Here is a 13587-nt window from a genome sequence, read left to right on the forward strand (position 1 = left end):
GAAGAAACAGAAATCTGTTCTGATAAGGTTTCATTTCATTTCTTGGCCTGCTAATATTAAAGACCATTTAAACTACATGTGTCCTCATTTCACCTCTATGCAGATGACACAGTTGTGTTTCTACTCTACTTTTCAAATACAATTGTTAAATTCAGTGTTTTGGTTGACAATTTCCATCTCAAACAATTTTAATTGGTGGCAATGATGTTCCCAATCCAGTCCAGGAAGTTGGTGACTCTGACGTAAACACCGTACAGGTTTTCATTTGCGCACCCTTTGCCCCAGCTCACCACACCTGTCAGGAACCAGGTTTTCTTGTAGTACGTGACCAGGGGGCCGCCACTGTCGCCTTCACAGGCGTCTCTTCCGCCAGTCTTCAGCCCAGCACACAGCATGTTCCTGGTGATGTTGAGCTTGGTGTGGAGGCGGCACTCCTGCAGGGGGACCCTTGGTAGCGTCAACCTCTGTAGGATTGTTGCTGGGGGACCAAAGCGTGACAGGCGGCCCCAACCAGATACCGTGGATTGACGGATGTTCGCCAGCGTTCGGCTGATGGTGCTGTTCTGTGCAGGAAGGCAAATGGGAACCACATAAAGCCCCAGTTTTACTGGGCGATGAAGCTTCAGCATGGCTAGATCTTTGTCGGAGCTGGTCTTGTTATAGCCGGGGTGGATCAACACTTTGATCACTCGCCGATGCTGCTCAGTCTTCTCAAATATTTCACGATCATGTTCACCTTCAGAGGAAACATTTGAAAAGGATGTTCTGCTGTCATTGAAGTTACATTTTAAAGGAACGGTCATATGATGAAGAGGAATATCTGATAAGCCATTGAATGGGTGAAGACCATTAGTGTCTTACCTACGGTAACGTTGAAGAGATGAGCTGGTTTTCTCCAAACACAGTGAGCTGCAGTCAAGACCCACTGCTCCGACAGGATGATTGCACCACAGGTATAGATGTTATTTTCACTTAGCATAGCCTGGATGGGAAGTTAGCATGACAAAGTTTAAACTCAGTCTCAGTCACACATGTGAGACATCTGGACGGAAATCCCTTCTTCTTATCTGGGATAATATCATCATTGCAATGAAAAGGAGGTTGTACAAAAACATTCCATTTCCCAGCAACGGTTTATGCAACTCCAGCAGCTTGAGCAATAAGGGTCATGTCATCTATTGGTGGATCAATTTCTATCACCTCAACACAACTTTTTTATAAAAGAGGTTGGATATTATTTCTGATGAGTCAGTTTGATGAAACAACACAGATTTACAGGCAATCGACCCTACGTTGAATTAAAGCATTGCTTCCAATGCTGTACATCTTGGACATCTTCAGTTCCAAAGTTTTTCTTATTCTGTTCATTAGCTTAGAATTTACCTGCCAGGGACAGTGTCCTTTGGGGCAGATCAGTCCATTAATGACCCTGGGGCTGAAGAGGATCTGAAGCCTTCCACAGGGAACCTTAACTGAGCCGGAAAGATGAACAAACAAGCTGCAGTTTGGTTCAGTGTTGGAAGAGTACTGACATAATGGATTCATGTTCTCTGCTTTTTGCATAACTTTTCAAAAATCACTGCTCTGTTGCTATCTTCTTCATTTACCTTGAGGGAGGCAGGTGCTGTTGTCCTTGTCCAGTCTGTATCCAGGAGCACAGAAACATACGTAAGAGCGATCTGGAAACTCTCTGCAAAAATGTTCGCAACCCCCGTTTCTGTAGCGGCAACCGTTGGAGGTCAGACGTACTGCGAAGGGGCCGACACAGAGCTATCACAACAAAGCGATTTCTTTATTCTTTCTCCTTTGATGACAGTGCCAGAGATGTCAACACACCCTTGTCACAGTTGTGTCCATGGAAACCATTTGCACATTTGCAGGCATAGGTTTCAAATCGGCGAGTGCAAGTCGCTCCGTTCTTACACGGAGATAACTTGCACTGATCCACAGCTGCAAACAGGAAGCATCCCAGAATTTATCAACGCAGGTGACCATCACATATTGTTGTTAATGTTAATGTTAATTGGATAAGTTACCTGTGTACGTCCTCCAAAATGCTTCCTAAAGGGGTCAAAAGAAAACAAGTCAGTGAAAAGATGTGACAGTTATAAATTGTACAGCTTGGCTTGGACTTTCCAGCTGCTGCGGCAAAGCAAAGATCTCCTTGGCCTCTTCGTAGGAACATTTCTCCTCTATACACTCCCGCTCGAGGTTGCCGGCCTTTAACTCCTCAAACAGGAAATTAGCCCGTCGAGTGCGATGCAGGAAGACGTTGGCCTCGGGTTTTTCCATAAAAACTCCCGCTTTATTTCAAAATAACAGAGAATAATGACGTCAATCACATGCTGAGTAAGAGTGACTCGACATTGTGTCACCATTTTTTGTCGACATTATTTGTAATTGAATCCACAGATTATTGATGAGTTTACCAGGACACAGCTGGCAGCGATGTGATGGTTTAGATTAGCCCTCTAGGTGGCAGTGTTGAAACTGTGATATCACACCCTCCTCGCTGAGAGGGTGCTATCATCATCATCATCATCATCATCATCATCATCATCATCAACATCATCACTTTATATCCTACTCATCAGCACAAGAGCACAAACAATATCCCAGCCTAATTTTTGTTTTTTTCCCGATGATTGTAAGTATCGGTGAGGTCTCTCAGTGATTTCCAACATTTTCTTATATCAGGATTGGCCACCAGATGGCGTTTTTGAATGGCACTCTTAGCCAGTACTTATGGAAAACTACAATTTTCAGTATGTAAGACTAAGATAATCCCCTGGAAAATAGCCTGTACCTACTTTTCTATTAGTATAGCTATGCTAACAAATTGTTTGCATGTTGTTTTAAAAGTTAACTGCTCAGCAGACAGAAATATGTAAGTCAATACAATTTTTTAATAGGGCAGTACAAAGAGAAGAAAATACTGACCTTCCGGAAACCCAGAGCATACTGGGACGGTAATGATGAAGAGTTTTATGAAGAAGAGACGCTTCGTTCCTCTACTGAAAGATGCCATGTTTGTTCTGTACTGATCAAAGGTCAAAAACACTAAAAATACACAAAACTCTTCTACTCTGTTACAAACACATCGACACAGGCGCACGTTAGTGGTGCTACACAATAATGCTACAAGCACTGGTGCCAGTTCTCTGCAAAAGGGACAGATTTTGACAGTTAAGTCTGTTTTTATGAGGGCAGATTCAGGTTTTCTGTTTTTCATTAGACTAGGTGGAGAACTGTGATGTCACTCATGTGTGCGCCAGTCAGAACTTTGCTAAATTTTGTTGAGTTTCTCAGCCTATGAACCTGAAACTCAAGATCCTGATTAAGTTGATCGCTGCGATGATAAATATTTTGCCAATATGGTAAAGTTAGTTATGTTGTTTGGTGAATTTCTCACTTTGATTAAAAAAACATTTTTTTTCAAATGATTCTAAAATAATATCTGGAAATCTGCGTGTTCATTGTTTATTAAATTAAATACACATCAATACAATAATCAAAGGCAAAAATCATTTTTTTAAATAATTGCATTTATCTTTAAAGTGACAGCTGGTGAGAACCACAGATTTTAAGGGAATTCTCCAAATGTAGTTCTCCTCCTCTCCTCGGGGAGTCGCTGTTGCTCTTTACTGCATCTCCTGAAGGACGTCAGGGAGGATTTCCTGGGCATCCCTCAGATTATCCTTCCACTCCTGCGGTATGAAAGCTTCACTGTAAGAGCCACCGGCCCCTAGCAGGGCCCCCAGCGCTGCGCCACGGTTACAATTCTCACCTGTGATGAACAAAGGCAGGAAAGTGCAAATATGGATAAAAACGGACACTCCTGAAGTGAATTCAGACAACCCCTGGGAGTAGCCTGGAGTATGAAGGTAGACCAAGACCAGACCATATTAAGAGTTAAGTTAAACTACTGTAGCATTTTAATTTGCACCGCTAGCAAAGGTGTGATCTTTTACTGAAGAAGGTCAAAATGAACCTGTTTTTATATCAATGATGTATGTTTTCAAAGTCTATTCCTGTTTGTTTCCTTGTGTACAAACCTCCACAGTTGGTGTTGGTCAGAATTCCTTCTCGGGGGTTGTCATGAAACTCATAGGCAAGGTAAAACAAGCTTGATAGTGCTCCTGTGGATCCACAACATCTCATTTTGTTAACACCTTTCGCAGGTTAATCAGAACGCTCTGGCATTGATCAGAACCTTTGGTGTAGCAGGCCAGACCGAGGTAGCTCACAGCGCTCTGATGAACCTTCAGCCGCTTCTCTGAGGAAACTGCAAATCTGAAACACACAATTTGAGGATGAGTTGAAGACCCTAAAGGCTGCTGTTGTGATGAGGGGCTCAACCTGGTCGTACCTGGCTGCCCTGCGGCTGTAACTCTGGCAGACATCCCAGACGTGCAGCCTCCTCAGAGCGTGCTCGGCCTGCTGGCGAACACTGGCTCCACCCAGTACGGCGTGCAGTGCCCGGCTGTAAAGCTCTACATACTCTGGAACATTTGGGTGGGGGTGAGTGAGCTTCACAAACTCCACAGCTGAAGACACCTGCATGAGCATGAGGTCAAAGATCACCATGGCATCCACTAATAAAAATAAGCAAAGAGCTGGTAATGATGGGTTCAGATCACAGGACACACACAGCTTGTTCCTCATTGGCTGAGGCCGACAACAGAATAAAAGGGAGGATGGTGGTCAGGCATCCGATGGCATCCAGCTGGCTGTCAGGGTGAGAGGAGCTCAACTTCTGCCTGGAACGTTTTTCTGCAAACTTCAGGACCTTAAAATGACAGAAGGGATTTTTTATGGAAACACAGAACTTGACTGTGCCAACAGGGGAGCCTCTTTTACCTGACCGGGGGAGGACGGACTTGTGTCCTGCCAGTCGGCAAAGAACGAGCGGTGGAAGGATTCAGCATAGGTATCGTTGTGTGTCCCGGGTGTTGTCAGAAAATCGACGTAGTTTGACAGCACAGCGGCTTGAGCGTCCGGCTGGGAGAAATCAGTGAAGCGGCCGGAGACGAGAGTCTGAGCAGCCCGCAGAGCGCAGAGGACATTTAGGGTGTTTTCACCAGCCTGAAGACCTGAGAATGAAGACGGCAGCTGGATGAAACACACTCTGGAAGTTACATTATTGAACAGCCAATGAACCCTGACTTATAAATTAGATTAGCATCATATAAACACATAAAAATGAGGTGATCACAAACATAACACACATGTCATGTTTGGAACGATGTGAGGCTTTAACATGCTAACGTAGAGGAAAACTTAAAAGCTGGGGATAATAAACAGGAATTGGATTTTGGGCAGCTGTTTCTTTGACAACTGTTTCTTAACCTCAGTGTTTTTCCCAGCGATTTAGTCATTTTTTGATGAAAAAAATGTTTTATTTTTATCAGGTTTATGTCATATTCAGACCTTGATGATAGTGTACAGAGCCAGTAGATGCTTTCCACAGGTCCAGTTTATCATGGAGGATTATATTACCAACCACATCAGGACGTTTTGGTTCAGTGGACCAGGCTGTGCGACCGCTACCAGCTGGAAAATAAAAACTTGCATAATTCATTTATTCTCTTGTCATCTCTCTTTAAACCTGTCACAGCCTGTTACCTACTGGTGTTGGAGAGGGTGAGGATACTGGATGGGTGTCTGTCTCGGGGGGAGTTGAAGCCTGATATCCAGCCGCCAAAGTCCCTCTTGATGTCATCGATGTTGTAGTACCAGTGCACTGGCATGGACATCGAGTCTGCGGCACACATCGCCCAGAAGGCCTCGCTGACAGACCGCCTCATCTGAGCCCTATCAATGTTAAAGTAAGAAGGGGGGGGGAGAGTCTCCCTGTCATAACCATTACATAACACTAAACCTAGAAGATAAAACTAAAAAAACTAGAAAAACTTTCAAAATGGATTTCATTATTTAAAAATATTGACACATTTTTGCCGATATGACCTGCTTCTTTTCCTTCAAATGAAATAGAATTTCAATTCTGGTTTCATTTTAACCACTGGTAATTTTCTCTTATTGCACAACGTAACTGCAGTCCAACACATATTTGTACTCACCTGTTCTGTAACTCACCTGTGAATAAAAAACCCTGACAAGTGCCTTGCAAGCTGTAAATTTGTTTAAATTCTCCTCCACGCTCTTACTCCGGATGAGCTGTCGTTTCTTAAATTATTCCACATTTTAACTTACATAAATTTAGCGTTACAAAACTACAGGAAGTGACTCAGGCAAGCGTCGGGGTTACATTATTAAGTGTTCGTGGTGCCGTGCTTTTGTAACGTCTGACTGTAGACCGTGTGTGCGTCACAAATACATTTATAATGTTTTTCGCATAAAGAAAACAAAACATGTACAATTTGTGTACATTAGGATTATTTTTATGTTATGTTTTTGTTGCGGGTTATCTTCGCATACGGTGTCCGACGTGCATCAATTACAAATCCTTGGGATAATTCTTCACCCCAAAGTACGTCTTTCAGACAGCATTCCAAGTCTCGTGTCATCAGAAATTTAACTATTCAAATATTTCTTGAATGACAGTTATCTTGTCTAAAAATAGCACTTGGAATAAAGTTATGATTTAATACGATGGGAAATGGGAAAAATAAAACAATTCGATTGGTAGCAAATCTGCCTAAAAGTCCAAGCTCAGGGAAGAGTTTGTAATGCTACGGTGGCCGCCTTAAGGCAAAAAACTATGTTGGTTTTGGTCCCATGGAAAGAGATGGCAGCCTAATATTACATGTATTATTTGTAAATAAGGTTTTAGAAAGTGTTGAAAAATCATTATACAAAGGTTCGTGTTTTAATGTGATAGCATAGTTTTCTCATCAATTACTTGCTAAAAGGAATTAATTAAAACTAGCGTTAACCTCATCCCAGATGGCACATTCCTATTTGTTCTTATTATCAGACTTTCAAATTAAGTTTCAGGTTATTCGCGTTAATATCAGGCCTAACATTTAGTACAACAGGTTTTCTGCAGCAAAAGTTAGTAGGCTATTACTTGGCTATTTATTAAGCTAGCAAGCTAACGTCTTCGATGGAGATGGAAGAAGACTCTTTAGATCCAGAAGATGTTGGTAAGCAGTCACATTTTGATAAAAACAAAGTAATCCATTTTTATTTACACAGCAGACACATTGCCATTCATTGCCGTGTATATAGGATCAAAATGTTCAATGAGTACGGCAAATATTGCCTCATTTGAAACTCGTGATATGTCCTTTTATTAAGAACAGTGATCTAAACAATGCTCTTTCAGAGCGAGCCAAAGCATTTTGGAAGAAGGAGGATATTGATGACGTGTTTCATGTTGTATTTGGGTATCTGGGTAATCTGAAAAGGGTTCTGAAGAAAAACACAGCCACAGATCGAGGTTGGACTTTTTGCCATTATTCCATGTTATAATCAGAATGTGTGACCAACTTCCTGTTGTGATTAACAAGTCTTCCTGTTTGTCCACCAGAATATGTTCAGGGCTTAAAGCTGCTGGAGGCTTTGAACTGTTCAGCGTCCGGTTTAAATCGGGACTCTTCTGTGGTTCAGGTGGTCATCGGTTCAGGTAACCTCAAATTGAAAATGCAAATTTGCCTGCTTCAGGAGGTGAAGCATTTAATCCTTACACATCCAATTTAACTTTCAAAGAAAACAGGAAACCTTTCACTTTTAAATCATGTTTACATGACAGCTATATATATATATATATACACACAGAGAGAGAGAGAGAGAGAGAGCTATATATAGCTATATAGGCATATACATTCACAGAGATTCACAACAAGATATTGTCATGTCTAGGTGAACTTATGGTGCCTGAGGACTCTTTATCCAGCCCCTGCTCCTCCCCTGCTGCCTTCTCCCCAAATAGAGACTTTAGTGCTGCAGCTTCCCCTGGTGACCTTCTGCCTCCTCTAACACCTGTTCAGTTGCATTACAGGCCCCACACTTGCAGCAAGGTAACACACACACACACACAAACACACACTCAAAATACAAAAGCAACTCTGACTGCTCTTCCCCTCCAGGCTTGCTTGACCACAGTACCCATCATGCCTCAGTCTGTGCCACTGTTTTGGGGTCAGAACCCACTAAAGATTCCGTTGCTCTGCGGCTTTAAGAGGCTGACCGCCAGACTGCCACTCACTGAGGGGGCAGAGTTGGAGGACTCGGAGGATTCGTTGGATGGGGACGTCATTTACAAAACACCCTGTGGCCTGAGTCTCCGTAACTATGACGATGTGATGTCTTTCCTGTTGGACACAGAGAGTTATGACATCCTGCAGGTGCTACAAAAACAGCAGAATCGCAGAAAACTTTATAAAAGTGAAAAAGGCCTCAGAAGTGATTGTTAAAATATTTTTGACTTTTTTTCTGCTGCAGGTTGACTTCTTCACCTATAACCCATTCATTCAGTTGGACCCACCCCCGTCAGACAGGCACCAGTTGCCAGAGCTTGACTTGAGCCGCGGCATCGAGCCGACACCTGTGGAGCTGTGTCTGGGTGAAGGTGGTGCAAAACCACCCAACTTTCGCTACAGGAAAGACCGATGGCCGCACGGCTGCTTCCTAAGCCGCAGTCTGAAATTATTCAGCACCTGTTGCGACTGTGTTGATGGCTGCAGCGACGCAAAGCAGTGCGCCTGTGTTGCCATGACGAAGGAGGGGCGCCATTACAGCCACCAAAGGCTGGAAGAACCCATCTCATCGGGGTGAGAGATAATTTTATTGCCCATCAGAATGAAGACTTGGAGCCAGACAGATCCCAGGTTGCTGATAGAGCGACACTGTTCACTCTGACATATGTTCACAGTGTGTATGAGTGTGGACCGTGGTGCGGCTGTGACCGAGCTCGCTGTCAGAACCGTCTGGTCCAGAGAGGGATCAGGCTACGTCTTCAGGTCTTCCAGACTGACAACTGTGGCTGGGGCGTGCGCTGCCGTGATGACCTGGACCGCGGGATGTTTGTGTGCACATATGCAGGTGAGCTGGTGTCTGCGTCATGTGAGGAAGTGATGGCTGGAAATATATTGACCAGTGTGGTTAAATGTTTCCAGGTGTGATCCTGCAAAGGGCCCAAAGTTCCATCACACCCCCGTCCCCGAAGCTGCCGAGGATAGAACTCCCCTCTGATGATGAAGTACAGGTAGTTACAGAGTGGCTGGTCCCCTCGCAGGAGGATGGCAAAAGTGCTGTGATGGAAGGCTCGTCGCCTCCTCTGCACGTCCCAGTGATCCAGAGACCTGCTGACGCCAAAACACCGCAGGACAGAGACAAGGTCAGGGTCTAGTTCTGGTTCAAGTCTCCTCGAGGTGTTAGCATGCTAATGTCTGGTGTAGACCTGCTTTGGTCTTTAGCCATCATCATCTTGTGTGAATAAAAAAAAAACACCAGTCTTATTTGTTGTCTCTCAGAAGGGGCCACCTGGGGGCCAGCAGCCTGCTGCTACTTTAGCAGCTATGTCGGATGAGCCCACGTCAGATCAGAGGTCTGTCTGCAGATCCAACGGTAGCGAAATGGAGAAAAAAAACATGAAGTCTTTAAAGAGAGTCTTGACAGATGTGGACACCATCATTGTGGATGCCAGCAAAGAAGGGAACGTCGGCCGCTTTTTTAACGTAAGTTGAAGCGGATATATTAGGTTAGACCAAAACGGCTTTGTGTCGTTTATAAAACGTGATAGAGGTTAAATGACGTTTGATTTGGACTCCGCTTCTGCTCCCTGCAGCACAGCTGCAAGCCGAACCTCTTCCTCCAGAACGTCTTCACAGACTCCCATGACCTGGCCTTCCCCGTCATCGCCTTCTTCACCAGCAGGTAAGAAAGACAGAGATGACAGTTTTTTTGGATTTTTTTTGTTCATCGGAACCTGATTTCTATCTTTTCTATCTGTGTCAGAGTTGTGAAGGCTGGCACCGAGCTTACCTGGGATTACTCCACCCATGTCAAGCGGAAACAGGAGGTGCCTTGCCTTTGCGGGTCTAGAGATTGTACTGGACACTTTGCCATTGAGGAAAAGCTGTGTGAGATGTGTGAAGCTGAGGCACAGTAACGTCGTCTTCATCAAACATTCAGACACTGAACAACAACAAAGTCATAGTTTTTCTGAAGTAAGCCTTGTTGAGAATGATCAAATTCATGTTTTCTGTTTGTCAAATAAATCCTATTTTTGTACGTGTTGATTGTTTTCAACAATCTTGACCAGATACAAGCCAACAGTCTCTCACTGATGCCGAAGTTCTGCTTTAGCATTCTTAGCCTTTAGCATTTTGCCAGACACCTATCTGTCATCTGACCCCAGGAACCTGCCATATTGAGCGGATGGTGCATCAAAAGAACTGAAGCAGACTGATGACTTTTAAATCAAAAAGTCTTCGTGCAGCTGTTAGTGTCACTCAATTGCTTCTGATGAAAATAAACTTGTCGTAAATGTGTCACCCAAAAACTTAATGCAGGCCAAAAATTACTTAAAAAGTAAATGTTGATAGATAGCAGTAAAATAATATAGACATAAAGTCCACCAGGACTAGGCGTTAATTACTAAGTATTCTGAGTAAAATTAAATTTATTTCGGAAATAATTGCACAGTAATAAAAATAACAGTCATCTTTTATTCTGAAACTAAACCGGAAGAAGGGACAGAAAAGTCACCTTATCTGCTTTATATTTTGAAAACTCGAGACCGGATATGGGTGTTGTTTATGTGGTTCTGTAGTTCGTCTCAGTTTTCATCAGAAATGAGTCCGACCATGGACGCTGTGCTGCGGGCGACCTCTCTGCTCCTCCTCGGCCTCCTCTGCTCCGCTCCCCCACCGACCTCCTCCTATCGGGTCCACATCCCCCCGCACGACCAGGTGGCCCGTGTCGCCCGCTTCGTGGCCCACCGGTGTGACTGGGCCTCCATGGCCACCGTCTCGACACACAAGCCGGTGGTCGGACAGCCGTTCTCCAACGTCTTCTCGGTCAGTGATGGTCCGGTGGGCTCCGGTACCGGCGTCCCCTACATGTACCTGACCCACATGGAGATCTCGGTCCAGGACCTGCAGGTAAAACCCGCGTTAATGACCTTAAGACAAGGAAAATGTCATAAGTCCTGGGTATTTAATGTTGATTCAAATAGTTCTTTAAACTACAGTGACACGAATTAAGATAATTAAGGGGAAATTCACCGTTCAAGGGTCAAAGATTAATTTACAAAGATGTTACAATTATTTAACTTCTTAAAAAAGATTTGTAAGTTAATTGCAGTTCAAATGTGTTAATTTCTTTGCTTCTACTCAGCAAATATCCCTCGTTATTTCATGTATGTGGAGCTTCACGTGACAGAAATTCTCGTTTATGGAGAAAGAAATTGTGTCCTTTAAAAGTCCACTTTCTTCAACTGCACTCAGCGTTATAAAAGTTTTGGATTTATGCAACAGCAACAGCTCCACCATGACTCAGCAAGTTCTTGTCTGAGTGACGCAGCAGTTTTGGGGTGAAGTCACATGTCAGAAAAATGTCCAAGTCCCGAAAAAATGTGTCTGAACAGTAAAAACTGGGTGGAGAAAGTTGCCACAGCAACCTCGATTCATGTTGCAACCGATAAACGCACACTTGGTGAATCCTGACGTTTTAAAGGAGAAGTTGTCGTCTATTTTCTGCTGACTGTTGTCAGGTGAACCCGCAGGCGTCCATGTCCATGTCTCTGGCTCAGACTCATTACTGCAGACAGCAGGGCTTCGACCCCCAGAGCCCCCTCTGCGCTCACATCATCCTGTCGGGCTCTGTGATGGAGGTACACACACACACACGCACACACACACAGGTGAGCAGTCATGTGACCCCCAGCTCCTCCCTCTGTCAGGTGAATGGCACGGAAGCCGAGTTTGCGAAGAAAGCTCTGTTCAGTCGCCACCCGGAGATGATGGACTGGCCGTCTGATCACGGCTGGTTCTTCGCCAAGTTCAACATCACACAGGTACCAGAGCTGTTCCTGAGTACTCCTACTGCATCTGAGTACTCCTACTGCATCTGAGTACTTCTACTGCATCTGAGTACTCCTACTGCATCTGAGTACTCCTACTGCATCTGTGTACTTCTACTGCCCCTGAGTACTCCTACTGCATCTGAGTACTCCTACTGCATCTGTGTACTTCTACTGCCTCTGAGTACTCCTACTGCATCTGAGTACTTCTACTGCATCTGTGTACTCCTACTGCATCTGAGTACTTCTACTGCATCTGAGTACTTCTACTGCATCTGAGTACTTCTACTGCATCTGTGTACTTCTACTGCATCTGTGTACTCCTACTGCATCTGAGTACTTCTACTGCATCTGAGTACTTCTACTGCATCTGAGTACTTCTACTGCATGCAAATGCGATGACCTGCACTTAAGCTAACGCTGGTGCTGCTTTTGTTCCTTCAGGTGTGGGTTTTGGATTATTTTGGCGGCGTGAAGACCGTCACTCCAGAGGAATATTTCAACGCGACGCTGCTCACTAAGCACCACTGAAACACCGATGACACACATGGAGGTCGGAAATGTTTGAAATGTGGCCCCAAAATCCTGCATTTTTCCTTTTTGTGTTTACTAATTACCCTCAGGTTGCTGTGAAACTATAATCACGACCAGCAGAGGGCGCTCCCTCCTGAAAAATTAAATTAATAGTTGCTTCTCAGTCTTTCGTGTAGAGTTTGCAGTTAATAAGAACTTAAATATAGCAAATTAGTGTTTTAGCAGCTTGTTGACACATTTGTACTAGTTTAGAGTTTATTTTTGTGGTTCCCAGCAGCTCAAAGGCTAAACTCATTAAAACGAGAATGCATCATGTGACTGGATTTGCACATGAACGACAAAATGCACTTTAACAGTAAATGACTGCCTTAAATCTTATGCAAAACCTCCAGCAAAAGTATTTTTTTATAATCATGTCGACAATCTGCTGTGAAATTTTATTTTTGTGAGAAAATGTTTTTGAGTGTTTGTATAAATAAAGAAAATAATGGGAAAAAGTCCACTTTTTAGTTGTAACTCATTTTCTCAAACATATAAAAGAACGTTTGGATTTTTTAGGCATCATTTTCAAGACGTGATGTTTGTTATTGCACGGTTCTGTTCCAGCTCAAGGTTTTTTCCACTGCGGCAACGAGTTTAGGAAACTTGTAAATTAATGCAGATCAGGAGAAACCGATGATGTTGCTGAATTCACTTCAGCACAAAGAAACAAGACTGAGAAGTTTCTGGCTCAACTGTGGCTTTCGAGTTTGTTTCAAACTCCTCGTCTTCAGAGCGCCAATTAAAAACAACATGCTTGATTCTAGGACTCATTAGTAAAGTAATTTTTTAAAATCATTTTCTGACTGAACGTAGCAGGAATTTGAAGATGAATTACAATGTTAATAATTCTTCGCTAATCACTTTTTTACGAGCTGGATTAGAGAACATGTCGGTTTTTGTCATCTTGTTAAAATCCAACCGGCCTCGCCCTCGACATGTAGTCGACATCTGTCGATATTATTAAATTACAATCGCCCATAAAATGCTAACATTAAGATTAAGATTAAGATTAAGATTAAGAT

At 43.5% G+C, this 13587-nt stretch overlaps 4 protein-coding genes across 5 annotated transcripts; 2 read left to right on the plus strand and 2 right to left on the minus strand.

Moving 5' to 3' along the window:
- Nucleotides 1-188: 188 nt before the first annotated feature.
- On the minus strand, nucleotides 189-3028 carry f7l (coagulation factor VII, like). The gene is given in 8 exon segments (NM_001032610.1): nucleotides 189-736; nucleotides 862-982; nucleotides 1384-1472; nucleotides 1608-1748; nucleotides 1837-1950; nucleotides 2037-2057; nucleotides 2133-2303; nucleotides 2941-3028. Coding segments are annotated over 8 exon segments (1293 nt in total).
- A 436-nt stretch (nucleotides 3029-3464) lies between these two features.
- LOC105416783 (uncharacterized) lies at nucleotides 3465-6461 on the minus strand. 2 transcript variants are annotated; one of them, XM_011606314.2, is made up of 9 exons: nucleotides 6097-6461; nucleotides 5630-5814; nucleotides 5431-5553; nucleotides 4861-5093; nucleotides 4652-4789; nucleotides 4370-4557; nucleotides 4214-4293; nucleotides 4056-4139; nucleotides 3465-3787 (listed from the first exon to the last, which is right to left on the minus strand). In XM_011606314.2, exons 2-9 carry the CDS (start codon nucleotides 5805-5807, stop codon nucleotides 3642-3644), a joined length of 1170 nt encoding a protein of 389 aa, XP_011604616.1. In that variant the 5' UTR covers nucleotides 5808-5814; nucleotides 6097-6461; the 3' UTR covers nucleotides 3465-3641. The 2 variants fall into 2 exon arrangements, with proteins under 2 accessions (XP_011604616.1, XP_011604615.1); XM_011606313.2 differs by having other exon boundaries at nucleotides 6081-6461.
- A 209-nt stretch (nucleotides 6462-6670) lies between these two features.
- On the plus strand, nucleotides 6671-10203 carry setdb2 (SET domain bifurcated histone lysine methyltransferase 2). Its single transcript, XM_003966621.3, has 11 exons — nucleotides 6671-7106; nucleotides 7289-7402; nucleotides 7493-7588; nucleotides 7825-7982; nucleotides 8052-8309; nucleotides 8407-8735; nucleotides 8837-9006; nucleotides 9081-9301; nucleotides 9438-9641; nucleotides 9752-9840; nucleotides 9922-10203. The coding sequence occupies exons 1-11, from the start codon at nucleotides 7067-7069 to the stop codon at nucleotides 10073-10075; spliced, it is 1833 nt and encodes a 610-aa protein (XP_003966670.3). The 5' UTR covers nucleotides 6671-7066; the 3' UTR covers nucleotides 10076-10203.
- A 511-nt stretch (nucleotides 10204-10714) lies between these two features.
- creg1 (cellular repressor of E1A-stimulated genes 1) lies at nucleotides 10715-13025 on the plus strand. Its single transcript, XM_003966620.3, has 4 exons — nucleotides 10715-11069; nucleotides 11681-11800; nucleotides 11870-11983; nucleotides 12434-13025. Exons 1-4 carry the CDS (start codon nucleotides 10725-10727, stop codon nucleotides 12518-12520), a joined length of 666 nt encoding a protein of 221 aa, XP_003966669.2. The 5' UTR covers nucleotides 10715-10724; the 3' UTR covers nucleotides 12521-13025.
- Nucleotides 13026-13587: the final 562 nt, after the last annotated feature.

This window comes from Takifugu rubripes, chromosome 8 (genome assembly GCF_901000725.2).
Source record: "Takifugu rubripes chromosome 8, fTakRub1.2, whole genome shotgun sequence".
NCBI classification, from domain to species: Eukaryota; Metazoa; Chordata; class Actinopteri; order Tetraodontiformes; family Tetraodontidae; genus Takifugu; species Takifugu rubripes.